The 27,521-nt window shown below is 42.0% G+C and overlaps 2 protein-coding genes across 33 annotated transcripts in view; one reads left to right on the top strand and one right to left on the bottom strand.

Annotated features, from left to right (window-relative positions):
- Nucleotides 1-14,405, top strand: part of LOC100305133 (TNFAIP3-interacting protein 1) — a 41,575-nt gene extending 27,170 nt beyond the window's left edge. For 4 of the 32 annotated variants that reach the window (XM_090198883.1, XM_090198882.1, XM_090198875.1 and 1 more), the window contains 10 exons: nt 1,325-1,426; nt 1,738-1,803; nt 2,810-2,941; nt 6,161-6,289; nt 6,384-6,527; nt 7,444-7,569; nt 7,803-7,886; nt 8,493-8,612; nt 8,952-9,042; nt 12,000-14,405. In XM_090198883.1, coding sequence (XP_090055009.1) covers nt 1,325-1,426; nt 1,738-1,803; nt 2,810-2,941; nt 6,161-6,289; nt 6,384-6,527; nt 7,444-7,569; nt 7,803-7,886; nt 8,493-8,612; nt 8,952-9,042; nt 12,000-12,064 — 1,059 coding nt within the window. In that variant the 3' untranslated portion in view covers nt 12,065-14,405. Of the gene's footprint in view, nt 1-1,324; nt 1,427-1,737; nt 1,804-2,809; nt 2,942-6,160; nt 6,290-6,383; nt 6,528-7,443; nt 7,570-7,802; nt 7,887-8,399; nt 8,619-8,951; nt 9,043-11,999 lie in introns of all 32 variants that reach the window. The other 28 variants (XM_090198885.1, XM_090198884.1, XM_090198876.1 and 25 more) reach the window with 7 other exon arrangements.
- Nucleotides 14,406-14,578: 173 nt separating this feature from the next.
- Nucleotides 14,579-25,294, bottom strand: LOC110489202 (glutathione peroxidase 3-like). The gene is made up of 5 exons (XM_036943457.2): nt 24,917-25,294; nt 21,655-21,805; nt 19,822-19,939; nt 18,905-19,004; nt 14,579-15,545 (listed from the first exon to the last, which is right to left on the bottom strand). Exons 1-5 carry the CDS (start codon nt 25,004-25,006, stop codon nt 15,315-15,317), a joined length of 690 nt encoding a protein of 229 aa, XP_036799352.1. The 5' UTR covers nt 25,007-25,294; the 3' UTR covers nt 14,579-15,314.
- Nucleotides 25,295-27,521: the final 2,227 nt, after the last annotated feature.

The raw sequence follows: 27,521 nt of genomic DNA, 5'->3' as shown, positions 1-27,521 counted from the left end.
AATGATGTTTCATAGCCCTGTCCTGTTGCAGAGTGGGCTCTGTGAATGATGTTTCATAGCCCTGTCCTGTTGCAGAGCGGGCTCTGTGAATGATGTTTCATAGCCCTGTCCTGTTGCAGAGTGGGCTCTGTGAATGATGTTTCATAGCCCTGTCCTGTTGCAGAGTGGGCTCTGTGAATGATGTTTCATAGCCCTGTCCTGTTGCAGAGTGGGCTCTGTGAATGATGTTTCATAGCCCTGTCCTGTTGCAGAGTGGGCTCTGTGAATGATGTTTCATAGCCCTGTCCTGTTGCAGAGCGGGCTCTGTGAATGATGTTTCATAGCCCTGTCCTGTTGCAGAGTGGGCTCTGTGAATGATGTTTCATAGCCCTGTCCTGTTGCAGAGTGGGCTCTGTGAATGATGTTTCATAGCCCTGTCCTGTTGCAGAGTGGGCTCTGTGAATGATGTTTCGGGGTAGTATAGGTAGTTATTAAAGTGTATGCACAGATAATAAGAGTAGCAGCAGTGTAAAAGAGAGTGGGTGGGGCGGAGGCAATGCAAATAGTCTGGGTAGCCATTTGATTAGGTGTTCAGGGGTCTTATGTCTTGGGGGGAGAAGCTGTTTAGAAGCCTCTTGGACCTAGACTTGGCGCTCCGGTACCGCTTGCCTTACGGTAGCAGAGAGAACAGTCTCTCTCTCGGAGGACCTGAGCCCTAGGACCATGCCCCAGGAATACCTGACATGATGACTCCTTGCTGTCCCCAGTCCACCTGACTGTGCTGCTGCTCCAGTTTCAACTATTCTGCCTTATTATTATTCGACCATGTTGGTCATTTATGAACATTTGAACATCTTGACCATGTTTTGTTATAATCTCCACCCGGCACAGCCAGAAGAGGACTGGCCAGCCCTCATAGCCTGGTTCCTCTCTAGGTTTCTTCCTAGGGTCTGGCCTTTCTAGGGAGTTTTTCCTAGCCACCGTGCTTCTACACCTGCATTGCTTGCTGTTTGGGGTTTTAGGCTGGGTTTCTGTACAGCACTTTGAGATATCAGCTGATGTACGAAGGGCTATATAAATACATTTGATTTGATTTTGATTTGTGGCTGGAGTCTTTGACAATTTTTTTGGGGCCTTCCTCTGACACCGCCTGGTATAGAGGTCCTGGATGGCAGGAAGCTTGGCCCCGGGGATGTACTGGGCCGTCTCTTGACAATGTGATTGCTGACATGAAAAGATAAAATAAAAACATTTTGGGAATGTATCAACAAGGGACAAACCAAAAATAGTTTGAGTGCATTATTCCTTTTTAAAAATCGTCATGTTTTATATCCCTGTCCTACAGCAGAATGGGAATACCACAGAGAAGGAGAAAGCCCCGGCCAAGCCCTGTGACCCAGAGGCATACGAGAAGAAGATCAAGCTTCTAGAGAAGCAGAGGAAAGATGTGAGTCCCTCTCAACATTACATCAGCTGTCCTCTTTCCACATGGAAAGGTCTTTGAGAAGAAAAACAACATTTCTGGTTGCAGATCAAATGACACCCTATTCTCTTTATAGTGCACTACTTTTCACCAGGGTTCATACATAGTAGTGCACTATATAGGAAATAAGGTGCCATTTTGAAACGCACCCTTGCTTAGGTGTCCTGTTTAGTTGTTGGGAAGCCTGTGAAAAATGTATAAATTACGTATTGGTTTCAGTCATATTTCCGTTGTTGTGGTGGTGATGATGATGATGATGATGATGATGATAACAGGTACTGGAAGTGAACAAGCAGTGGGATGTCCAGTGGAACTCGATGAAGTCACAGTTTGAACAGAAGGTTTGTTATCTCACACACACACACACACACACACACACACACACACACACACACACACACGGAATACAGAAGAGATTATCTGAAAACACTCATAGTAACTTGATGGAAATGACATTAGTAACCTGAGGTACAGTCTTGTTTACTATGCAGTGTTTACACATAATTCGTAAAGTTTTCGGACCCCTTGACTTATTATTAAATTGTTTGTTTGTTTTTGAATCTACACACGCTATCCCATAATGACAAAGCAAAAACAGGGTTTTTTTGGGGGGGGGGGGGGGGCAAATGTATAAACAGAAATCGAAACTCGAAATCGAAACTCGAAATTGAGCTCAGGTGCATCTTTTTTTTCCATTGATCATCCTTGATGTTTCTACAACTTCAAGTCCACCTGGTAAATTCAATTGAGTACAGCTGGCACACATGTCATGAGCATGAAAGGGAATTGGTTATTATTGGAATGGCGCATACAAGAGGCTGTTGCTTCAAATCAACTGACTTTATTAAAACAAGGGACAGCAGGTTCTTTTAGATCGGTAAGGCTGGAAAAAGTTAGTAGTATCATGTGAAACGGTACTACGGTATTCTAAAATGTTTGGTATCATGACGTTTTGGTACTGTGATATTACCGTGGTACCAGTATAACATGCAACACTAGTTATAACTAACTTAAAGCAGGTACAGCCTTAGTGTTCACAGTAAACGCGGCCCTGGAAGTTGCACAGAATTTTCACAGCGTTCAAGATTGCACTTAGTAGACCAGAAATTTGCTCAGTGACAACAACAACAAAAAATTGAGGGAAAATTACCGTAGAATCTAACCCCCAAACCGCTCAACATATAGTTTTGCCATTTGGCCGTGTCTGTGGGTCTATACACTAACACAGCCCTGTGTAACTGCATAGACCTGCTCCAACACAGTTACTTTCTCTGCTACTCCAATCATCTCTATATAAAAAAAGACACCAATACCCCCTGTTTTAAAACTGTTTGAAAAAAACATCAGATCACAGACCTGCGTCAGCGGCTGGCGGACTCCCAGAAGGCCGTGCAGGAGCTGGAGGCAGAGCGAGAACAGAGGCAGCGGGACTACGATAAGAAGCTGCTGCTCGCCAAGTCCAAGATTGAGAACGTACAGGTGAGAACATACAGAAACCTAGTACAGACCCAACCATGTCAAGACGTATACAAACCCAACAACATTTTTGCTGTGTGTGTGTGTGTGTGTGTGTGTGTGTGTTGGTGAGTGTGCGGTCCTCACTGCTGGGAACTCATGCGTGTCAGTGTGGAGGAGAACTGCTCCAGCCCACTCAGCCACGGTCCATTGAGTGTCTCACCTGTCTGTTTGTCACAATGACCTATATATGAATGGACTCAATAGTGCATTTGAAGCCAAGGAAGTCATAGATTTATGTAGACATAACATGCACAGATTAAGCTACTCCAGGAAGTGACGTTGTAGGCTAGCTCAGTGCTACCCACTCTCATTGATTATCTCAAGTTGAGGGACGAGCGAGGTATTGCTAGGCTACCAGTAGTGACAATGGGCCTCTGTACATCTATGTAGATATTCTGTAAAAAAGCTGCCATTTCCAGCTACAATAGTCATTTTCAACATTAACAATGTCTACACTGTGTTTCTGATCATTTTGATGTTATTTTAATGGACAAAAAATATGCTTTTCTTTCAAAAACAAGGACATTTCAAAGTGATACCCAGTGAGGTTGCGTGCGCGCTTTAGCGCCTTGTTGCAAACAGGAATATATATGTATGTATGTATGTGTGTGTGTGTGTGTGTGTGTGTGTGTGTGTGTGTGTGTATGTATATATATATATATATATATATATATATATATATATATATATATATATATATATATATATATATATATATATATATATATATATATATATATATATATATATATATATATATGTGTGTATATATATATGTGTATATATATATATATATAACTTCATATATTTTATTTTTTTTGTAACTTCTGTTGTTGATCCATACTCATTTTTCTCCAATCACAGCCATTTAAACTCGGGACTGTTTTTAAAGTCACCATTGGCCTCTTGGTGAAATCCCTGAGCGGTTTCCTTCCTCTCGGGCAACTGAGTTAGGAAGGACTCCTGGATCTTTGTAGTGACTGGGAGTATTGATACACCATCCAAAGTGTAATAAATTTACCTCAAAGGGATATTCAATGTCTCATTTTTTTATTTGTCCCTGTCTACCAATAGGAGCCCTTCTTAGCAAGACATTAGAAAACCTCCCTGGTCTTTGTGGTTGAATCTGGGTTTGAAATTCACGACTTGACTGAAAACCTTTGCAATTATCTGTATTTGTGGGGTACAGAGATGAGGTAGTCGGTAGAAAAATCATGTTAAATACTATTATTACACACAGAAGCCGTGCAACTTATTATGTAACTTAAGCACACAACTTATTATGTAACTTAAGCACACAACTTATTATGTAACTTAAGCACACAACTTATTATGTAACTTAAGCACACAACTTATTATGTAACTTAAGCACACAACTTATTATGTAACTTAAGCACACAACTTATTATGTAACTTAAGCACACAACTTATTATGTAACTTAAGCACACAACTTATTATGTAACTTAAGCACACAACTTATTTAGGCTAACAAATGTGTTGAATACATTTCAGCTTTTCATATTTCATTTCATTTGTTTTTTAAAAAGCCACTTAGACATTATGTATGTGTGTGTGTGTGTGTGTGTGTGTGTGTGTGTGTGTGTGTGTGTGTGTGTGTGTGTGTGTGTAGGCCAGTGACAACAATCTAAATGTAATACATTTTAAATTCAGGCTGAAACAACAGAATGTGGGACAAGTCAAAAGGTCTGAATACTTCCTGAAGATGGTGTAGGGACAGGTTAAAGTGACTAGGTAAAATCAGGATAGATAATAAACAGTAGCAGAAGCGTGGGTGTTGTGTATTATGTGTGGGTAAAGTCCAGTGAGTGTACATAGAGCCGTTGCATGAGAGACCGTGCAAATAGTCCGTGTAGGCACTTGACTAACTGTTCAGCAGTCTGATGGCTTGGGGGATAGAAGCTGTTCAGCAGTCTTATGGCTTGGGGGATGGAAGCTGTTCAGCAGTCTGATGGCTTGGGGGATAGAAGCTGTTCAGCAGTCTTATGGCTTGGGGGATGGAAGCTGTTCAGCAGTCTGGCTTGGGGGATAGAAGCTGTTCAGCAGTCTGATGGCTTGGGGGATAGAAGCTGTTCAGCAGTCTTATGGCTTGGGGGATGGAAGCTGTTCAGCAGTCTGGCTTGGGGGATAGAAGCTGTTCAGCAGTCTGATGGCTTGGGGGATAGAAGCTGTTCAGCAGTCTTATGGCTTGGGGGATGGAAGCTGTTCAGCAGTCTTATGGCTTGGGGGATGGAAGCTGTTTAGCAGTCTTATGGCTTGGGGGATAGAAGCTGTTCAGCAGTCTTATGGCTTGGGGGATAGAAGCTGTTCAGCAGTCTTATGGCTTGGGGGTAGAAGCTGTTCAGGAGCCTTTTGGTCCCAGACTTGGCTCTCCGGTACCGCTTGCCGTGCGGTAGCGGAGCGAACTGGGATACACTCACTACCCTCTGTAACTCCTTATGATTGGATGCCAAGAGGTTGGCATACCAAGCGGTGATGCTGCAAGTCAAGATGCTCTCAATGTGCAGCTGTAGAATTTTTTTTTTGAGGATCTAAGGGCCCGTGCCAAATCTGTTCAGCCTCCTGCTGTGGAAGAGGCGTCGTCGTGCCCATCTTAACGACGGTGTTGTGTTCGGACCATGATAGGTCCTTAGTGATGTGGACACTGAGGAACTTCACTTTCGACTCGCTCCACTACTGTTGATGTGGATGGGGGTGTACTCTGCCCTCCGTTTCCTGTAGTCCACAATCAGCTCCTTTTTGTCTTGCTGACGTTGAGAGATGGTCAACAGACAGGTTTGAGGAAGGGAAAGGAGAAGAGGGGGAGAGTGGGACGAAGGGGTGAAAGGAGGGAGGGAAGAGAATGAGGTAGCGAGAGAGACAAAGGAGAAAAACGTCAACCCTCTGACACAGCTTTTCACATTGACTGAAAAAAAAAAAAGAAGCGAAAAACGTCAGCTACTGTGACATTTGACCTTTTTTTCAAAAACATGCCAGGATGATGTTTTCCTATGATATCATCGTTATTGAGAGAGGTGAACTTTAACCTGACAGTCTCTGACACATGGAACATTACTCGTCTGACTTTCACATCCTTCAGCCTGGATTTAAACTGTGAATGAACTCTGAAACAGTGGAGTTGAAGCAGGTTGTGCCAATGTTGTTGTATGTTGTGTTTTCAGGGGGAGAAGGAGTGTCTGAACTCTGAGACCACAGAGTTAAAGCAGAAGGTTCGTTACCTGCAGGATCAGCTGCTGCCCCTCAGTAAACAGAGAGAGTACCAGGAGAAAGAGATACAACGCCTCAACAGGGTCAGTACTGTGTGTGTGTGTGTGTGTGTGTGTACACTCTGTGTGTGTTGTGTGTGTTATCTAACTTACTCTCTCTCCCCCTGCCACCCTTCAGGCTCTAGAGGAGGCCTTGAACCTGCACCCTCCCCCCTCCTCCCAGCAGCCACCGGTCCAGGGCGCCAGCGGTAACCACGGTGATGGGCCTAGTAACTTGAGGAGGCAGGAGCTGCTCACCCAGATAGCAGTGTTAATGGAACAGGTCAGTCAGACACTTTCTGATCTAATTGATCCAGTTCAGTGATTGGCTATATTTCATGGACCAACTGGCATGTGTCTTTACTGATATTTTCAACCTGTCCCTGACAGAGTCTGTAATACCTACATGTTTCAAGCAGACCACCATAGTCTCTGTGCCCAAGAACGTGAAGGTAACTTGCCTAAATGACTACCGCCCCGTAGCACTCACGTCTGTAGCCATGAAATACTTTGAAAGGCTGGTCATGGCTCACATCACCATTATGTCAGAAACCCTAGACCCACTCCGCCTATAGGGAGGAGGTCAGAGACCTGGCAGTGTGGTGCCAGGACAACAACCTCTCCCTCAACGTGAGCAAGACAAAGGAGCTGATCGTGGACTACAGGAAACGGAGGACCGAACAACTCCCCCATTCACATCGACAGGGCTGTAGTGCAGCGCCAAGACAGTCGTGAAGAGGGCACGACAACGCCTATTCCCCCTCGGGGGATTGAAAAATGTGGCATGGGTCCTCAAAGTTCTACAGCTGCACCATCAAGAGCATCCTTTCTGGTTGCATCACCGCCTGGTAGGGCAACTGCTCGGCATCTGACCGTAAGGCGCTACAGAGGGTAGTGCGTACGGCTCAGTACGTCACCGGGGCCAAGCTTCCTGCCATCCAGGACCTCTATACTAGGAAGGAACCTGTACCCCTGCACATTGACTCAGTATCCCCTGTGTATATGCCTCGTTATTGTTAGTTTATTTTGTAATTTTCTTAACCAACAATGCACTTCAAGAAATAGAGTTTAAGGGCTTGTAAAGTAAGCATTTCACGTTAAGGTTGTATTCACGTACCTGGTGTCCCAGGTCTTCCCGAAAAAAAGTTGAACTCACCAACTTAGTATCCGAGGTAATCATCCTGCATCTACTCTCTCAGGTGAAGATCTTTGAGGAGGACTTCAGGAAAGAGAGGAGCGACAGGGAACGAATGAACGAGGAAAAGGAGGACTTGAGGAGACAGGTGGAGAGGCTGCAGGGTCAGGTGACCAACCTCACCAATCAGGTTAGGAGCTGCTTTCTGCTGTGTCCTAAATGGCACCCTATTCCCTATGTAGTGCACAATGCCACGGGCCCTGGTCAAAAGTAGTGTACCGTATAGGGATGAGGGCGCCACTTGGGACACAGACTGTTTCACAGCACTTTGCATTGAATAGGGAGGTTCTCATCTCCTCCACCTCCCATGTGTGGGTTTTCCTGATGTGTGTTCATAAATTTGAGTTGGTTTGTTCTTCTCAGCTTCACCAGGCCCAGAACGAGTGTCAGAGAGAGAGAACAGAGAGATGCAAGCTGGAGAGACTACAGATGCAGCATCATAAACAGGTACTGTAATCACCGGGCCTCAGTCCCTAATCATCTCCCATTATCGACAGATTTAGCTTGGCTTCAAATGGCTGTGGTGAACCTAGTCAATTAGCACAGGTGTTATAGGCTAACCCCTCAGTCCAACAGACAGACTTGTCTTCACATGGCTGTGGTGGTAAACCTATCAGTCTAGTTTCACCTAGCACTTAGACCCTCTTTTGAAGTAATGACAGCAATAGGATGGATTTAGATGAGTAAAAATGGCTGTGTGCTGTGCTTCACTTCCTTCCTGTCTGTTTTGAGGAGCACCAACTAGGGCATTGCTTTACTACAGTTATATCTCAAACTAGTGCAACATTCCTCTGCCTGCCTGGAAACAACCCCCTCTGTATTTCCAGACGTAGATCAACTAGATCTGTTGCATAAAATCCAAGTGACTGGGTGCTGTGCTTCCTCTACCTGCCTGCTTGCCCTGCATTACTCTGCTCTGACCGGGGTTACCGAGGTGTGTGTCCCTGTGTTCCCTGGTAGGGCCAGCAGCAGCAGGAGAGGCGTACCTCAGACCCCTCCTCAGGCAACATGAATGGCCCTCTGAGCCCTCCCTACTGTGGTCCCTTTGTGCAGGTGGCTCCAGGAGGAGGGCTGGACGGCTGGCCAATACACCCCAGGATACCCACCAACCCAACAGTTTCTGCCGGCAGCGTAGCGCCACCAGGACGTGGCGACTTCCCACCCCTCACAACGGTAAGGGTCCGTATCACAATATATCAGCGGGAAAAAAATATGTGTTTCTTCCTAGTTCAGGTAGTCTGTCCCCATTTCGGTCCTTTTGGTTCCTAGTGAATATGGTAACCTAATCCCAAATGGACCCCTAGCCGCTACTCTTAGATCATAGCTGCTGACAGAGGAGCTTTTTTCCCCCCTTGCCAGTAAGCAGCTACTTGCTCTTTGGAGGCTTCGGCCGGGTTACTGTAAAGCACTTTGTGACAACTTTGGATTACAGTTAAAGGACTTAACTTAAAGGACTATATGAATAACATGTGATTGACTGACGTTCTCTCTGTTCTGCTTTTGATCCATCAGGGAACCCCGTGGCAGCAATCGTTCCCCCAGCCCAGAGGCTCCAGGGGACCCGGAGCAGGGGAAGGATCCAGACCACCTCCAGAGAACACAGGTATGCTGACACAATTTATGGCCAATGGAAAAAAGGGTTGAAAAATTCTGGTAACATTTCCAAAATTCGTGGAAATTGCCATTTAGATTATAGCTTCTAATCAAAAGGTTCTATACTTTTTTTTTAAAGTAAGGGAAATCAACACAAAACCAGACATGTCACCACTTCAAACCCTTCATTCTGGGTTGTACAATCTAATTAGAATGGTAACTGTCATCATAATAAAGGTTCAACTTAGATTCACTCCCGTTAATCGATCATAAATACACACACATACACAGCGAGTTAAAAACACAATTAGGCAAACTAAGCTAAATAAAAAAACACAAGCTGCAGCCCATTTTGGTAATTTGGGATCCCCCACTTCCAAACAGGGATTCCAACCAAGTTGCAAGCCTCCACTCCTTTTGTGGTGAATAGTTTTAAGCTACAGTGGCAATGTGTTCGGCGAGATCAGTTATATTAGAAGAGTGATCTGGGACATGAGTATTGTTCCAGGGCAATTCAAGTAGCATTGCCAATGTTCTCTGCATGTCTAGAGATGTCACGAATTTGGTCTAGGGAAAAACACACCAAATGACCTGGAGGCAGGGGCCTGAGTGTGAGTGATGTCAGCTAGAGACCTCTTATCTCTCCTCATTCCAGGAGGTTTGCAGTCTCTTAAACAGAGCCTTCATATCTTCATTGTTTGGAACGGTTCTCGTAGCTGTCACTACAAACCCAACAGTGCAATCATTTGATCCATTAAGGGTGGGTTGCACCAACATGGATTAACTCTTAAATCAAGGTTTATATATTAATCTTGTTGCACCAAATGTTTAACCTAGTTTTAAATTAATCCTAGATAAATTAAATCCTTCCTCTAATTTAACTTTAGTTTTCATTTTAAACCTCGATTAATTTTAAGCCTGTTGCTCAATTAATAAAAAATAAAAAATGTAGGTTGGAGATTTAATTCTAAACTGCCACTTAATGTGGTTGAACTGATAACATGGCAGCATATCTACTGTGGAGAGACCAAAACAACAGTTCCTCAGAATAATTAGAGAATCCCGTTGAGTTTTATGATAAACTCATTTTTAGTAGGCTATTTACATGCCCATTTTGTATAACAATTGAATTGGGGCTTATGATATGCCCAGCCTTGGTACGAATGATGATGTTATGCAACATGCTATAACGGGCCACATAATGGTAACATTGTAGTGAAGTAGCATTAAAGTTACTTTTAACATGCATTATAGGCATCGATATTTACCAGTTATTTATGCTTACTAAATATTGGTGGGTTGTGCTGTCCGTCGTCATCACAGGGGTTATGGAGAGGGGCAAACTGCTGGGGAATCATCTCGCTTATCTTCTGGGTGATGGGATCAATTTCCTTGGACTGAGGCCCCCCTTCGGTCTGAAATAGCCCCCGCCTCTCTTTAAACTGTTTAAAATTTGGCTTTTGACAACAACAAAAAATCCAGCATGCTTTCATCCGATTTGGGTCCCTCTTCTCTTTAATCCGTGTCGATCCATTAAATAATATTTGTTACTATCCAAATTTCAATCAGCTTAATAACACATCCTTTCCGCACTCACACAACTCACAGCCACATTCACTTAGTACAATTCCCAAACACACTCAGTAATCTCTGCTATTACCCCATTTGCATCTTCAACGATTCTCTTGTCGTTACTTCCTATGCACCATATGTATCTTCCTATACATATAAAATGACACCTTGTGCTATTATCAGTGGCTGCAGATCACGTAGACACAGACAGATGTCAGCGGGGCATGGTACTGTTATTTGCTCTCGCTCTAGTCTTTTCTAGAAGACTAGCTTTAGCCTTCTTCCATGTCCATATGTATCTTCAAAGGTTCCTCTATAGTCTACAGTCACCATAGATTCTACAGTATCTATACTGTCTACAGTAGCTATAGTTTCGTGTATCTGTGTCTGTAATAGATGTTATAGACTCTCTAGTCTTGCCGCATCCCATACATATAGAATAACACCTCGTGCTATTACTTAAAAAATATATTTATTTATTTATTAATTTTACCCCTTTTTCTCCCCAATTTCGTGGTATCCAAATGTTTAGTAGCTACTATCTTGTCTCATCGCTACAACTCCCATACGGGCCCGGGAGAGACGAAGGTTGAAAGTCATGCGTCCTCCGATACACAAACCAGCCAAGCCGCACTGCTTCTTTAACACAGCGCGTCGGAGGAAACACCGTGCTGCAGAACAGATTGCAGGGTGCTGCAGTATTCTATGGCACATTATTTAAGTGTCAGCCATTGTTGCCAGAATTACGCAATTTACCACACACTGTCACCATCTACCACAAACAGTCACAGCATAAGCTCAAAACTTTTAAAGGATAAACCACTGTACTGCTTACAAGTTATATTTGCTTGATTTAGCTTATTAATTATTCATAAATAATGAATCATTAACATTTGGTTCGTGCATGTGACCGACCAGTACCTCACGAGGCGTCTTCTCTCCAAGTTGAGATCTTGAATCTGAGAGATCCCTTTCCGTTCTCAAAACAATGTTCTGTGCGTACTGCCAAGTTGCAGATACTGATGGTGAGAATTCCCCCACGCACGATCATTCAGTCACTTGCATGAACCCAGTTTAATTGGTTATTATAAACGCACAAACAATTTTCCTTCACACCTGGTTTGAAGGTCACCCGGAATAAGGCTGCATCAGCAGGAATTCCTGAATCCTCCAACCAGAATTTCTGGTTGGGAAAGTTCCCAGAATTTTTCAACCCTACCAGGGAAACATATTTTATTTTTGCAAATCTCTCACTTTTCCCCCCCCCTCTCTCATCCATTCACAAATGGTCTCTTTTTGCTTTCCCCATTCTCTCTTTTTTATTTTGTTCTCTGAGTGGCTGATTGTGTGATCAATGAGATGTTAAACAAACTTTTTCCTCTACTCTGTCTATAGATCAGTCCACAGCAACTGGGTTTGTAAAAAGAGAGCGACAGAATATTGACCCTGGAAAGCACTAAGGGCCTCGCCACCGTTGGTTCTTTCGTTGCCTCACCATGGAGCCAGCTGGGTGGTAGAAGCATGACTCACTTTTCTGTTGACCCGGTGTGATTTGAACTATAATTGTCCTACTGAACTGTAGATATCCTGTTGTAATGTTGTTTATACTTGCCTTTTTATAAGCCTACTTGTGAGACAAACACTGTTTTCGCTATTCAGAAATATAATACATCAATATTACCATTTTTAGATGTTTCTTTTTTTTTAACCTCCGTATTATTTTTGGGGAGATTCAATATCTGCTTTAAATGATTCTATGCAGGAACTGAAGTCATTTTGTGTAATAGGTTGAAATTATCGAAATGTAATATTAAAACAATATACCTAATGTGATTTATCAGCTGTTGACGATCGTCCCACTGCAAATATTATTATTTTATTTTATTTTTTTACAAACAGTTTTGTTACTTGTAGGGCTAAGGGGTCCATTCTCCCATGTCAATAACATCCAATCCTACTTGTATTCATTCCAACGATATATATAATTCTATAGATAAATTGCCTTGGAATTGGATTCATAGAAGCGTAACCGTGGTTGTTTTTTCTTTGTTTTTCAGTACCATTGGTGTTCTAGAACTGTACTATAAGTGTAACTGTTCATAAAGTGATCGTTATAACACATCAAACTTGGGAAGTGAATTTAGCTGGTATATCATGCCAAAAAAAAAAACGTGGCTGTGGTGATTTTATTGATCATTTATTTATAATCTACTGTTTTGATGGTTGCATTAACTAACTGTAGATCACTTGTCTTTCAGTAATGCTGTTCTTTCTATGTTAGTGTACTCCCAATATATTGTAGCTATTGACATCGTATGTTTGTTACACACACACACACACCCTCACAAGAGCACCTGATTGGCCAAAAATGCACCTTTGCTTTGATTTCATTGGGTTAAATATTTGATAATCGATTCCAATATATATATATATATATATATATATATATATATATATATATATATATATATATATATATATATATATATATATCCTCAACATATTTACCCACGAAGCTGTCCAGTCATGTCTGGAGAATTGGGTCATTGGTCGTAGTGTACCCAGGCTTTGTCCCAATAGTCTTGAATGGCTTCCTTTTCCTGGTCTCGTTTCCTTCCCTTCCTTCCCTACTGCTGACAGTTAGATAGTACTACTGTAATGTGTAGGCCTGTTCTGGTGACGTTAAACGTTAGCCTGCCTGAGCGCTCCGCTAGCAGTATGGTCAGTGTAGGCGCTGTAAGTGCATTAATATGTGAATTTATATCGCGTTAACAGGGTACAATTGGTCTCCGTCATATTGCTTTAACCTGTCAGTCATGTCCTTTTTGCATCAGTCAGAGGCGAGGAAATGAAGCGATTTTAAAACCCGAGACTCGACTAACCCCTAAGGTTCAGTCAGCCAGCCATTACCTCAGTAACAGCCCAGTGATAAACCACCTCCGCCAGACAGGGACTGTTACCCAAATGGCACACTATTCCCTCTATAGTGCACTACCCTTGCTCTCCCGGCTCTGGTTAAAGGAAGTGCACTATATAGGGAATAGGGTGCCATTTGGGTCCCATTCCTGACTCAGCTGGCTTCTGTCTCAATGCACCTCTCAGACCAGCAGCTCCATACTATCTACAGTATCTACCCGACAGTCCTGTGAACCTTTGTGACACTGTCAACAGAGCCGGGCTTGAATTCCCAGCCACGTACCTTACCCCAGGTACTTCTGTTGATTGGATAGGTGTTGACAACATGGCAACAATGAAAACTCCTTGTACGACAAGGTGGATTTATTGTTACCGTATTTGCTTATACCTTGCCAATGCTTTATGTCGACTAGTGTCTGGAGGTTAGGGGGCGAGGGGTTGATTTTTGGGGATTGGTCACTACCCTAGAGCTCCAATCCTCCCGATGTGTGATTTGGATTTGGTGGTGAACTAATGTTCTGTGTCTCCTCCTGAATCAAACCAATAACTCAAAGCTATATAGGGTTGAACATGTATCGTGTTATAATCCTTATTGTGTTTTGTTTCATTCAGACTGCTGGTAAAGATGGGTGTTTTATTCACAATGTTCACTGTAAATAGTTGGAACAGTCTTTTCTTTTAAAAGACCGATTCCAGAATGGTCCAATAGTTGAATGGTGACGTTTTAAAGGTTGAATTGCACTTTGAAAGGAAGACTTTGTTTTCCTCTGGCGGTTGTCTTTTTCTGGTTTGTAGTTCTGTAGTTTTTGCAGGAGGCAAAAGCACATTACTGATGTGATGAGACTTTTTCTATTTGACTGGCTTAATAAACATATCCTAAATGTCTTTGTACTTTTTTACTCTGGTGTTTATTTTCAATTAAAGTTTTTTTTTTTTTTTTCGACTTAAAAATAACATTCTCTTTAACAAACCATTGTTGACCTGGACATTTTGTGAAAGCATGTGATTGGCCACACACCACAGGGCATCATCGTTTACAGGAAGAAGTTGGCTCCATGTTGCATTGATGTGATTTATTGACATGAATTAGTCAGGCAGAAGCAGTGGATAACTAGGCGTCTGGTCTGGGTGGCAGGACGAGGAGGTAGCATGGCTCCTAGGGTTACCAGGCCCAGCCTGAATGCACTGAAGGACTGGCCTGGACCCTAGAACTCAGGCTTGGCACCACAGAATCACTGTTTTCAAGCCTCACCTTCATACAACATGCCACCTCCTTTATGACCTACAACCCTTACCCAGTACCACCATCAACTGATTTCTACTCTACGTATGGCTTGTCTGTTTTGTTTTTTACAAGAGGGGGGGGGGGGGGTTGAAAAGGATGGGGGGGGAAAAGTGTTGTAGGACCATTTTGGTTTTCCTGGTCCAGATTAAGCCTACTCCTGAAATTAAAATTTGAAACATAGTCATTGGAGGATTTCCATTTGAAAGTGCTGTTTAGTCTAGAAAGAAGTTTAATCTGAACCCTGGAAACCGTTCCACTGTGATTTCATGTATCTAAAGGAGCGATCTCTAAAAAATATATATATTTTTTTAATCAAATCCAGCCTATCGGGGATGGAATGAATTCCATTTCAATTCAGGAATTTACTCAACTGAAATGGAATTTGACCCCAGCCCTGATGACAACACAGGCTGAGTCGCAAATGACACCCTATTCCTTATGTAATGAATTTCCAGTAATGCACTACATAGGGAACACTGTGCCATTTGGGACACGACCACAGTAAAACTTTAGTCAATGTTCTGCTGGGTGGACTGGGATAAGAGTTGATTGAAGTATTTGATGATGTCCATCCGAACCTCAGACACTGTGACCCGGGGGAACCACCTCATCACGGGCTTTCCGTCCGGTCCGACCAGGAACTTCTCAAAGTTCCACTTGATGTCGTTCATCTTCAGGGGCTCCCAGAACAGCCTGTTAGTGGGGTTCCCAAAGCTGTCCCCTACCGGCGGGCAGGAGTTCTAGAAGACAGGGTTATAGTGTTAGAACAGTTCTAGAAGACAGGGTTAAAACGGTTCTAGAAGGCAGGGTTAAAACAGTTCTAGAAGGCAGGGTTAAAACAGTTCTAGAAGATGGGTTAAAACAGTTCTAGAAGACAGGGTTAAAACAGTTCTAGAAGATGGGTTAAAACAGTTCTAGAAGATGGGTTAAAACAGTTCTAGAAGATGGGTTAAAACAGTTCTAGAAGACAGGGTTAAAACAGTTCTAGAAGATGGGTTAAAACAGTTCTAGAAGACAGGGTTAAAACAGTTCTAGAAGATGGGTTAAAACAGTTCTAGAAGACAGGGTTAAAACAGTTCTAGAAGACAAGGTTAAAACAGTTCTAGAAGATGGGTTAAAACAGTTCTAGAAGACGGGTTAAAACAGTTCTAGAAGACAGGGTTAAAACAGATCTAGAAGACAGGGTTAAAACAGTTCTAGAAGACAGGGTTAAAACAGTTTTAGAAGGCAGGGTTATAGGGCTAGGACAGTTCTAGAAGACGGGGTTAAAACCGTTTGTTTTGGAAGACAGGGTTAAAACAGTTCTAGAAGACAGGGTTAAAACAGTTCTAGAAGGCAGGGTTAGAACAGTTTTAGAAGGCAGGGTTATAGGGCTAGGACAGTTCTAGAAGACGGGGTTAAAACAGTTTGTTCTGGAAGACAGGGTTAAAACAGTTTTAGAAGACAGGGTTATAGGGTTAGGACAGTTCTAGAAGACATGGTTAGAACTAGGGTTAGGCAGGTTGTGTTGTCCTCTCATAAGGATTTTACGGGAGCTACAGTAAGGATCCCATGTCATACCCGTTTTGGCCAGACAGCATCAGATACATGGGCTACAAATACAGAGACAGAGGGGCTGTTTTGCTCACTCAGATGCTTTCTCATGTGACATGCAGTTGAAGTCGGAGGTTTACATACACCTTATCCAAATACATTTTAAACTCTGTTGTTCACAATTCCTGACATTTAATCCAAGTAAAAATTCCATGTCTTAGGTCAGTTAGGATCACCATTTATTTTAAGAATGTGAAATGTCAGAATAATAGTAGAGAGAATTATTTATTTCAGCTTTTATTTCTTTCATCACATTCCCAGTGGGTCAGAAGTTTACATACACTCAATTAGTATTTGGTAGCATTGCTTTCAAATTGTTTAACTTGGGTCAAATGCTTTGGGTAGCCTTCCACAAGCTTCCCACAATAAGTTGGTTGAATTTTGGCACATTTCTCCTGGCAAAGCTTTTGTAACCGAGTCAGGTTTGTAGGCCTCCTTGATTGCACACACTTTTTCAGTTCTGCCCACAAATGTTCTATAGGATTGAGGTCAGGGCTTTGTGATGGCCACTCCAATACCTTGACTTTGTTGTCCTTAAGCCATTTTGCCACAACTTTGGAAGTATGATTGGGGTCATTGTCCATTTGGAAGACCCATTTGCGACCAAGCTTTAAATTAAACTGATGTCATGAGATATTGCTTCAATATATCCACATCATTTTCTTCCTCATGATGCCATCTATTTTGTGAAGTGCACCAGTCCCTCCTGCAGCAAAGCACCCCCACAACATGACGCTGCCACCCCCGTGCTTCATGGTTGGGATGGTGCTCGTTGGCTTGCAAGCCTCCACCTTTTTCCTCCAAACATAACGATGGTCATTATGGACAAACAGTCCTATTTTTGTTTCACCAGACCAGAGGACATTTCTCCAAAATGCACAATCTTTGTCCCCATGTGCAGTTGCAAACCGTAGTCTGGCTTTTTTATGGCTGTTTTGGAGCAGTGGCTTCTTCCTTGCTGAGCGGCCTTTCAGGTTATGTCGATATAGGACTTGTTTTACTGTGGATATAGATACTTTTGTACCTGTTTCCTCCAGCATCTTCACAAGGTCCTTTGCTGCTGTTCTGGGATTGATTTGCACTTTTCGCATCAAAGTACGTTCATCCTTCCTGAGCAGGATGACGGCTGTGTGGTCCCATGGTGTTTATACTTGCGTACTATTGTTTGTACAGATGAATGTGGTACCTTCAGGCGTTTGGAAATTGCTCCCAAGGATGAACCAAACTTGTGGAGGTCTACAATGTTTTTTTCTGAGGTCTTGGCTGATTTCTTTTAATTTTCCCACGATGTCAGCAAAGAGGCACTGAGTTTGACGTTTGGCCTTGAAATACATCCACAGGTACACCTCCAATGGACTCAAATGATGTTAATTACCCTATCAGAAGCTTCTAAAGCCATGACATTTTCTGGACTTTTCCGAGCTATTTAAAGGCACAGTCAACTTAGTGTAACTTCTGACCCACTGGAATTGTGATACAGTGAATTATAAGTGAAATAATCTGTCTTGTTAGAAAAATGACTTGTGTCACATGCAAAGTAGATGTCCTAACCGACTTGCCAAAACTATAGTTTGTTATTTAACAAGAAATTTGTGGAGTGGTTGAAAAGCGAGTTTTAATGACTCCAACCTAAGTGTACAAAAACTTCCCGACTTCAACTGTAGATCTCCTCCAATGGACTCAAATTATGTTAATTAGCCTTTCAGAAGCCACTTTCTAATTGAAGGTAATTAATGAAGAAGAAAATGTTTATCCTTTATTTTTATATATATTTTTGTTTTACATTTTTGGGGAAGCACGGCTTCCCTTGGTGTCCGTGATACACCTACTGTAGTAGACCTAGTGACAATCACTGAGTGTCATTACACTGTTTTTAACAGATAGTCTATTTCCATTTGTCAAAATGGCGCATGCACAGTGCACTGTTTGGGTGCTGTAATTATTTTGAAGTGGACAAACGTGTACAGCGGCAGGTAGCCTACTAAGTGATTTGTTTTTACAATCAGATGAAAACATAACCGGTTGTGTTCATGTCACATTAAAATGTCATACATTTTTACTGTTAAATGACACGTCTTTACTAATAAGCCTATTAAAAACTGGTGTGCACCCAATAGTCCCGTCCCCCCCCCGCCCCCCCCCCCCCAAATGTCATGATATAATTCCCACTCTGTGTAACCCAGTTGCATATCTGTTACAGGGTGATTTTGCCAACTGTCACTTCCACACAGTATCTGTCCAATAATTCAGTCAGGATTATAGTGGGAAGGAAGTAAATCGCCCAGAAAGGGTCATTGACCCCCTGTAGACGAGGATGACAACAGCAATCACCTGAAGGATGACCCATCCCTAAATGTTCCAGTTTTCCACAAGTCCTGGTTGGAGATTTTCGGGATTTCTTGCTTATTACCTCGTGATTCCAGGAATCTTCTAACCAGGATTTCGGGAAAAACTTGAACATTTTGGGTGTGTGTCCAGATTTTTGATACCCTAATCACTTGCTTACTTTGAGGAAAGTGTAGACTCCTTGTTCTGTGTCTCCGTTCACATCCCCCCTCTGGAATAGCAGGAAGTTTGGAACGAATCCATTTCCTGGTCGGACATGCCTGGAACCCAAGGAGAGATAGATACGCTTATCACTGGTGTGCTTCCCAAATGGCAATCTATTCCCTATATAGTGTGTTACTTTTGACCAGGGCCCCATGAGGCTCTGGTCAAAAGTAGTGCACTATTTAGGGAATGGGGTGCCATTTGGGACACAGCCATTGCCTAGACATGCTTTTGAGCCACTTAACGGACCTTTTTAATGGGTGCCTCACTCACTGAGCTATTATTGCCTTAGATAGATCGACTATGTGACACGAACACGAACCACAACACTGTTAAGCATGTTATACATACAATCTCTGCTTTCACTAGAGAGGTTAACAACCCAGGTTATAAACCCAAATATACTGAAGGCGGACACTGGTGAAACCAGGGTTTCTAGTCTGGTCTACATGGGGTTTAAGCTGGCCAGGAGTAGAGTCTAGGGTGGGCTAGAGGGACCAGATACCATAGGAATGTTGTATATGTTTCTCAGAGTGGGTTATACCTTAGGGATTTGTATATCGCTCCTTAGACGTTCTTTTCCAAACTAAAAGAAGCTCTATTGATTGACAGAAGTATTGCTGTCTTGTTCCCTGCATTCAGGCATGCAGGACAATTGGATTAGTTTCAAGTTTCAGGTTTATTTCCCCTATGTAATAAAACATTGGTCATGTATATCGTATACATTACACCACCATGTCTTTTTTACCCCCTAAGGTCGACGTCTGTGCCCCATCTAATTAGCATAATACACAATTCCCCCATCAAAATCTGTCAGTTTAAATGACGTACGTTTTTTCATGTTAACGGATCTCTGAGACAAACAATACTTACTTCAGAGAGGCCAGAATCTCATGATTGTCTCCTGGCTCCTGTTTTCCAAACTGATTGGAGGGGAACCCGAGAATGGTGAACCCATAATCCTTCATCTCCTTGTGTAGTGCATTCAACTCTGATTAGATGACACACGCACACACACACACACACACACACACACACACACACACATACACTGATGGATTAAAGGTTGTATAATAACAACATAATAAACCCTTGGGTAAATTGAAGACAAAATCAGATTTCAAAACAACGTACATTAAGTAGGGCGTACACTATAGTTCTTCCTCTTCTCGTCACATATGGCCTCTTTCTCTTTGTTGAAGAGCGCTTTACGGGCTTCATTCAATCAGATCCGCTTTAGCCGACAACCGCATTACGGGTTGTTTTGGCATGTCGGACTTGGAACTGCGTTAGAGCTGTCAAATCCAAAAGCGACTCCCGGCATTGTACCTAAAGCGGACATTGCCATTGGCTGCACGGAGATGCATTCACAGACACCTCACACAGCCTTTGTTTACAAGTCAACACTGGAATGTGAGATGTAATCTACACCTCCATTAGGCTGATAGAAATTCTCATTATTTTGTTTCTTGATTTTTCTATGTGATCGTCATTATTTCTACATGGCCTACACTTCCCTCCTTCTGACTGCAAACTCAAGTGAGGTGGGTGTGGCTTCCTGACAACGATCACAAGTACAGCTGCTCACTGATTTTGTCAGTCAGTCAAGCCTGTCAGTCTATGCATGGACCTGCTCGTTGTAAGAGGGATTTACAGTGAATCAGGTTGTGGGGTTTTGAGGGTAAGGTTGCTCTGTATCCAGATGTTCATGCCGTCTCAAAGTTTCTGTACCATACCAGGGTATACCGAATGTCTACAGCAGTGGCGGTATAAAAAACAACAAACAATTTAGGCAACAGGGATCTTGTTCCAGGAGGGGGTTGAACGTCTCTGCTGTAACCAAGAAGCTTGATCTTGACATCTAGCCACTTAGCCAGTAAGTTAGTTAACCAAATGCATAGCAGGAGCCCTGATATAATTTATTTGACACATCTTAGTTTTCTTATAAATATAAGAATTGGCGTAGCACGCAGACCCTGCAAGGCGGGGTGCCCCCCCCCCCCCCACACACAAAAAAAAACGTATTGAAAATCACACTGTGCGGGCCTCCCGAGAGTCAGCAGTCTGAGGCACTACAGCCCCGGGTTTGATCCCAGGCTGTTTCACAGCAGGCCGTGACCGGGAGACCCATAAGGCGGCGCACAATTGGCCCAGTGTCGTCTATGTTAGGTAAGGGTTTGGCCGGACGGGATTTCCTTCTCCCATCGTGCTCTAGTGACTCCTTGTGGTGGGCCGGGAACCTGCAAGCTGACATCAGTCATCAGTTGGACGGTGTTTCCTCCGACACATTAGTGTGGCTGGCTTCCGGGTTAAGCAAGCAGTGTGTCAAGAAGCAAAGTGGCTTGGCAGTGTTGTGTTTCTGAGGACGCGTGGCTCTCAACCTTCGCCTCTCCTCTCCATAGGGGAGTTTTAGCGAGGAGACAAGACTGTAAGTACCAATTTGATATCACGAAATTGGGGAGAAATAAGGTTAAAAGCACAAAAAATAATATATATAAAAAAAAAATATATAATAATCATACCAACGGTATATTGCCCAAGCTTAAGCGTGGGGCTAGTCTACTGTTAGCTAACTCTCCTGTTAGCCTATTGTTAGCTAACTCAACTGTTAGTCTACCGTTAGCTAACTCAACTATCAGCCTACTGTTAGCTAATTCAACTGTTAGCCTACTGTTATACTGTTAGTCTTAAGCCAGACAGTCTTACCCAGGTACTGGAAGGTGAGTCCTCAGTAAGAGGCTACGTTGACGAAGAGGACGGTCTTCCCCATGTACTCACGGAGGGAGACTGAACGACTCCCATTCAGGGTCTTAGCATTGTAGTTATAGATGGTGCCATCTTTTGATGGGTCACACACCTGAAGATCAAAACACACACACACACGTTTAAACATTTATGCATATTCTCTGCTGTATATTTATGCATGTGCTTTATTGTGGTGCTATCAGCTGTTAGTCTCAGAAAATAGGCCAAATGCATGTAGACCCAGTTTTCAATCTTCAACAAAAAATCTAAACTAATCAATGACATCCAATAGTGATGTTTACCACTCTAGTCTTGTAGACCAATAATGTAAGCACTATAATTCTACTTGTTTTACATAATAAATCATGTGTATTTATCTGTCTAGGGCTGTCCCCGCTTAAAATACATATTGGTCAACCGAGAGTCGTCTGTTCTTTCAACCAATTGATTGGTCTAAATTTGTAAATGTGTATTTTTCCATATATAGACCCACCCTATGTGTTTTTAATAAAATCATCTACATGCACTGAGCTTGTCTGGTGCTTTAAGACAGAGGTGTTAATCTCATTTCGAGGAGGGGCAAGTGTCTGCTGGTTTTAGTTTTTTCCTTTAGATTAAGACCTGGATGACCAGGTGAGGGGAGTTCCTTACTAATACCTAGACAACCAGGTGATGAGCGTTCCTTACTAATCAGTCACCTTAATTCATCAATCAACTACAAGGGAAAAGTGAAAACCTGCAGACACTTGGCCCTCTATGGATTGAGTTGGACACATGTGCTTTAAGCACACTGTTTGATTAAATAATTAAGACACACAAATTACTCAAAGAGGGAGCAAGAGATCAAGATAACCAGAACAAAAAAAGATATATTCCAAACCCTCCTCCTCCCACCTGTCATTATGCTCCTGAAGGGTAGTAGGCTACACCAGGAGTCACCAACCCTTTTTCATGTGGAGTGTCAATTTACAATTTATCTTAACATTTCTACCGATCTGCGGTGGAATGAACTTGTAACGTTGTATCAACAATGAACTTGCAACGTTGTATCAACTATTCTGGGCCCTCAGAGTTTCCCTGCCAGAGTGAGCTCTGGACAGACACAGTTGTAGGCTATTTGCGCAAAGGGATAAGAAGAAATCAGGTATTTTAAGATGAAAATACAATGAATAAATACACAAAACTCATAAATTGAATTAAATAAACCAAAACTATTTTTAAACCAAAAACACAAAACATCCACATCAAATTAAATATTTTTTATTTTATCAAATAACCACTTTTTGTGCCGTATTAATTTACAATCCTTACAAACCACTTAAAGTAAATGTACATTACTGTATTGTACATAGGCTGATCATCTAGGTTTGTACCTGTAGACTTTCTATCACCATGGAGATAAAAACAATGACCAATACAGTAATTGATTACATTGAGACATCAAGTAGTTTGTGATGTGATGACGTGGCTCAGTTGGTAGCGCACGGTGTTGTGGCAATGCTAGAGTTGTGGGTCTGATTTCTACGGAAATGGATGCACTCCCTACTTTAGATCTCTCTGAATAAGAGCATCTACTAAAAATAAATAAACAGACCATTTCAGTTCTCATAGAAATGTGTTGCATTTGCAAAGAAACTAGAAAATATACACTACCTTTTAAAAGTTTGGGGTCACTTTGAAATGTCCTTGTTTTTGAAAGAAAATGCTTTATTTTGTCCATTAAAATAACATCCAATTGATCATAAATACAGTGTAGACATTGTTAATGTTGTAACTGACTATTGTAGCTGGAAACAGCAGATTTTGGGGGGAATATCTACATAGGCCCATTATCAGCAAACATCACTCCTGTGTTCCAATGGCACGTTGTGTTAGCTAATCCAAGTTTATCATTTTAAAGGCTAATTAATCATTAGAAAACCCTTTTGCAATTATGTTAGCACAGCTGATAGCACAGCAGATACTAGTTGAGTATCTGGAGCATCAGCATTTGTGGGTTCGATTAGAGGCGACTCCGGGATGCTGGCTTTCTAGGCAGAGTTGCAAAGAAAAAACGATATCTTAGACTGGCCAATAAAAAGAAAATATTAAGATGGGCAAAAGAGCACTGGACAGAGGATCTCTGCCTAGAAGGCCAGCATCCCGGAGTCGCCTCTTCACTGTTGACGTTGAGACTGGTGTTTTGCGGGTCCTATTTAATGAAGCTGGCAGTTGAGAACTTGTGAGGCGTCTGTTTCTCAAACTAGAAACTCTAATGTACTTGTCCTCTTGCTCAGTCGTACACCGGGGCCTCCCACTCCTCTTTCTATTCTGGTTAGAGCCAGTTTGCGCTCTTCTGTGAAGGGAGTAGTACACAGCGTTGTACGAGAGCTTCAATTTCTTGGCAATTTCTCACATGGAATAGCCTTCATTTCTCAGAACAAGAATAGACTGATGAGTTTCAGAAGAAAGTTATTTATTTCTGGCCATTTTGAGCCTGTAATCAAACCCACAAATGCTGATGCTCCAGAGACTCAACTAGTTTAAGGTTCCGTTTTTTTGCTTCTTTAAACAGAACAACAGTTTTCAGCTGTGCTGACATAATTGCAAAAGGGTTTTCTAATGATCAATTAGCCTTTTAAAATTATAAACTTGGATTAGCTAACACAATGTGCCATTGGAACACAGGAGTGATGGTTGCTGATAATGGGCCTCTGTATGCCTATGTAGATATTCCATTAAAAATCAGCCGTTTCCAGCTACAATCGTAAATTACAACATTAACCATGTCTACACTGTATTTCTGATCAATTTGATGTTATTTTAATGGACAAAAAAACATGTGCTTTTCTTTCAAAAACATGGACAAGTATTTTTATATTCCACAAGTATTATCAGATGAACTGTTTTGTACAGATAATTATCAGACACAAGTTACAAATGTTGATAGTAAAATACCAGGCGCGTTTTGCGTAATGGTTCGCGTGACGCTCCAAGCATAGGTAAATATTTAGTTTTGTCACCAGATTGATTATTTCTATTTGAACAACAAGCACTGGATTGTGAAATAAACAGAATAATATTTTACTACACCGAAACGATAAAGCAAATATGCCACATTGTAAAAGATTAGCCTGTGTCGCAATTTAGTTATCCCAGCCATATTTTCAAATTAAATTATATTGTATCAATCGTAATATAACTAGGCTATATAATATATTCATCCATTTACAGCAGGAATTACCTGACTGAATGAGTCGCCTTCAGCCCAGTGCTGTAACAGCCCCAGTAGTATCAGAGGTAGGACCCACAGACTCTCCTGCATGCCCCGCATCGTGACAGTGAGAAGGACCTGTGTATGTCCGCTCCTTTTCCTTCCACAAGGATGTAGTTTACAATCTGTCCAGTATGATTTATCCCTCTCCACGCAATGACAACAAGCTGACGCACACTTCTTTCTCAGCCAATACAAATCCAGAGCCCAGTCTCTAATGTTTTTTTCTTTTCTTCTCTCACTGGGGTTCGTGCTGACGACTGCCTTTTGACAGAGTAGATAGACACCTAGACAGGTCAGTTACCACACACTGACAAATGGCAGAGTAGATATCAAGAGTCTGTCACCACACACTGACAAATGACTGACTGCCTTTTGACACGAAATTGGGGAGAAAAGAGGGTGATAGTACACCTTTTAATTTTATTTTTTATAAATCTGATGTCTGTCATCATTATCATGATCATGTTTGATGTGGCAAAGATAGTGCACTTACAATATGATGCAATTTATTAATTCTACTAAATAAACTACCATGTGTTGGGAGAAGTAGGCCTACCAGAATACAAAATGTCACTAATATTTAGCCAACAGGGGGGGAAAAAAATTGAAATTATATTTAACTGCCTCCTACAGTTTTCTGCTGTTTCCATGGTGAGCTGAGCCTCCAGCTGGCTACCCAGCAAACCCAAATTGGTGCAGTGAAAGTTCCCAGAACATTCATTAGGTTGCTGCAAATGTTCTCATAAAACAAAAACTGTCCAGTTGAGCAGATTATTCTACATTGCTTCTTTTAGGATGCAAAAAACATTCACCTGATGTTACAAGAACATTCCCAGAACACATTTGGTCAGTTCTTTAAAAGGTTCCCAGAATGTTTTGTTAGGTTGTGGGAAAGTGTGGACATGACAACTAGATATGTTCCCAAAACAAACAAAACTGTCCAGTTGTGCTGATTATTACAATTAGGTTGCAAAAAAAAAAACATTCTAATGTTGCAACATAAAAAAATCCTAAAACATTTCTTTAGATTGTGGGAACATTGTGGGGATATGACAAGCGATAGGTTCCCAATAACACTTAAACAGTCAAGTGGTCCTGACGTCAGGGTGCACAAACCATTCCTTAGATGTTACAGTGTTGACAGAACAGCCTTTCTGAATTTTTTAAATGTTCCCAGAACATTTCGACAGGTTGTCGGAACAGTGTGGGTATACATTACAAGAGATGTGTTCCCAAAATACAAAATATGCTTAGTTGTGATGACATTCCCTTAATGTTGTAAGAATGCCGTTTAAACGACGTTCATAGCATATTTGCAAAATATACCATTGAGGTTCACGCAATATACATTTTACCTTGTCTTGGAGGTACTCTGAGCATTTCAAGAACATTTATAAAATGTTATACTTAAGTTTAACCTAATATTACCACAACATTCTCAGTGCAAATGCGTATCTCCTTAAAGCATATTGGAATACATCCCAGATATGTTTCTCTCCAGATTTAATGGCAATTCACATTTGAGAACGGTATTGTAGATGAAAACATATATTGACAATCTGCACATGTGGGGTTTGAACCTGTATCGAGTTTGGTTCCTAAACCGGGTCCTTAATATTCTGCACCACCAGGGAAGCTCTCTTATTACTTATTTTTTCAGTATGGTTGCCATGGCAATATGGTCAATCAGCAAAAATCCACCCTTTCTTTTTAGCCTTTTTAGCCATAACCCAGGGAAATACTGGTAACTGTTATTCACCGTCATTTCACCCACCCTCTTGTTATGCTGCATACTTCTGGGCCCATGTTTACAAGGTGTCTAAGACTATGAGTGCTGATCTTGGATCATTGTAGCTCTCGAAAACCCTTCTTCGCCGTATGTCAGGTTTTCAGCGGTGACATTCGCCCACGATTGACTCCATTGTCAACTGCAATTCCGACGCTGTGTTTTAAAGTTTATAAATGTCAATAATCATTGAAGTAAATGCTGATATCCACCTTATCTTTTCAAAATAATCTTTCAAATAAAAAATATATTTTTATTGAACCTTTTTTTTAACTGTAGCAGTTTAGCACTGATCCACAAGCTATGTGTGTCTCCATTTGAACCACACTTCTTCCCCAGTTAGCTTATCGGTGTTCAGAGCACGCTAGATAGCAAATAAGCACAGGTAGTCTATGTCTTCCGTAACATGGAGATACTGTATGGCCGTGTGGAAACACTCCTGACCCCTCCTGTCTCAGCCTCCAGTATTTATGCTGCAGTAGTTTATGTGTCGGGGGGCTAGGGTCAGTTTGTTATATCTGGAGTACTTCTCCTGTCCTATTCGGTGTCCTGTGTGAATCTAAGTGTGCGTTCTCTAATTCTCTCCTTCTCTCTTTCTCTCTCTCGGAGGACCTGAGCCCTAGGACCATGCCCCAGGACTACCTGACATGATGACTCCTTGCTGTCCCCAGTCCACCTGGCTGTGCTGCTGCTCCAGTTTCAACTGTTCTGCCTTATTATTATTCGACCATGCTGATCATTTATGAACATTTGAACATCTTGGCCATGTTCTGTTATAATCTCCAC

The sequence above is a fragment of the Oncorhynchus mykiss genome, chromosome 14 (genome assembly GCF_057628025.1).
Source record: "Oncorhynchus mykiss isolate SJ-2025 chromosome 14, ASM5762802v1, whole genome shotgun sequence".
Classification (NCBI taxonomy): Eukaryota; Metazoa; Chordata; class Actinopteri; order Salmoniformes; family Salmonidae; genus Oncorhynchus; species Oncorhynchus mykiss.
Note: the sequence above shows the minus strand (reverse complement) of the source record. Positions and strands in the feature narration are given on the sequence as shown.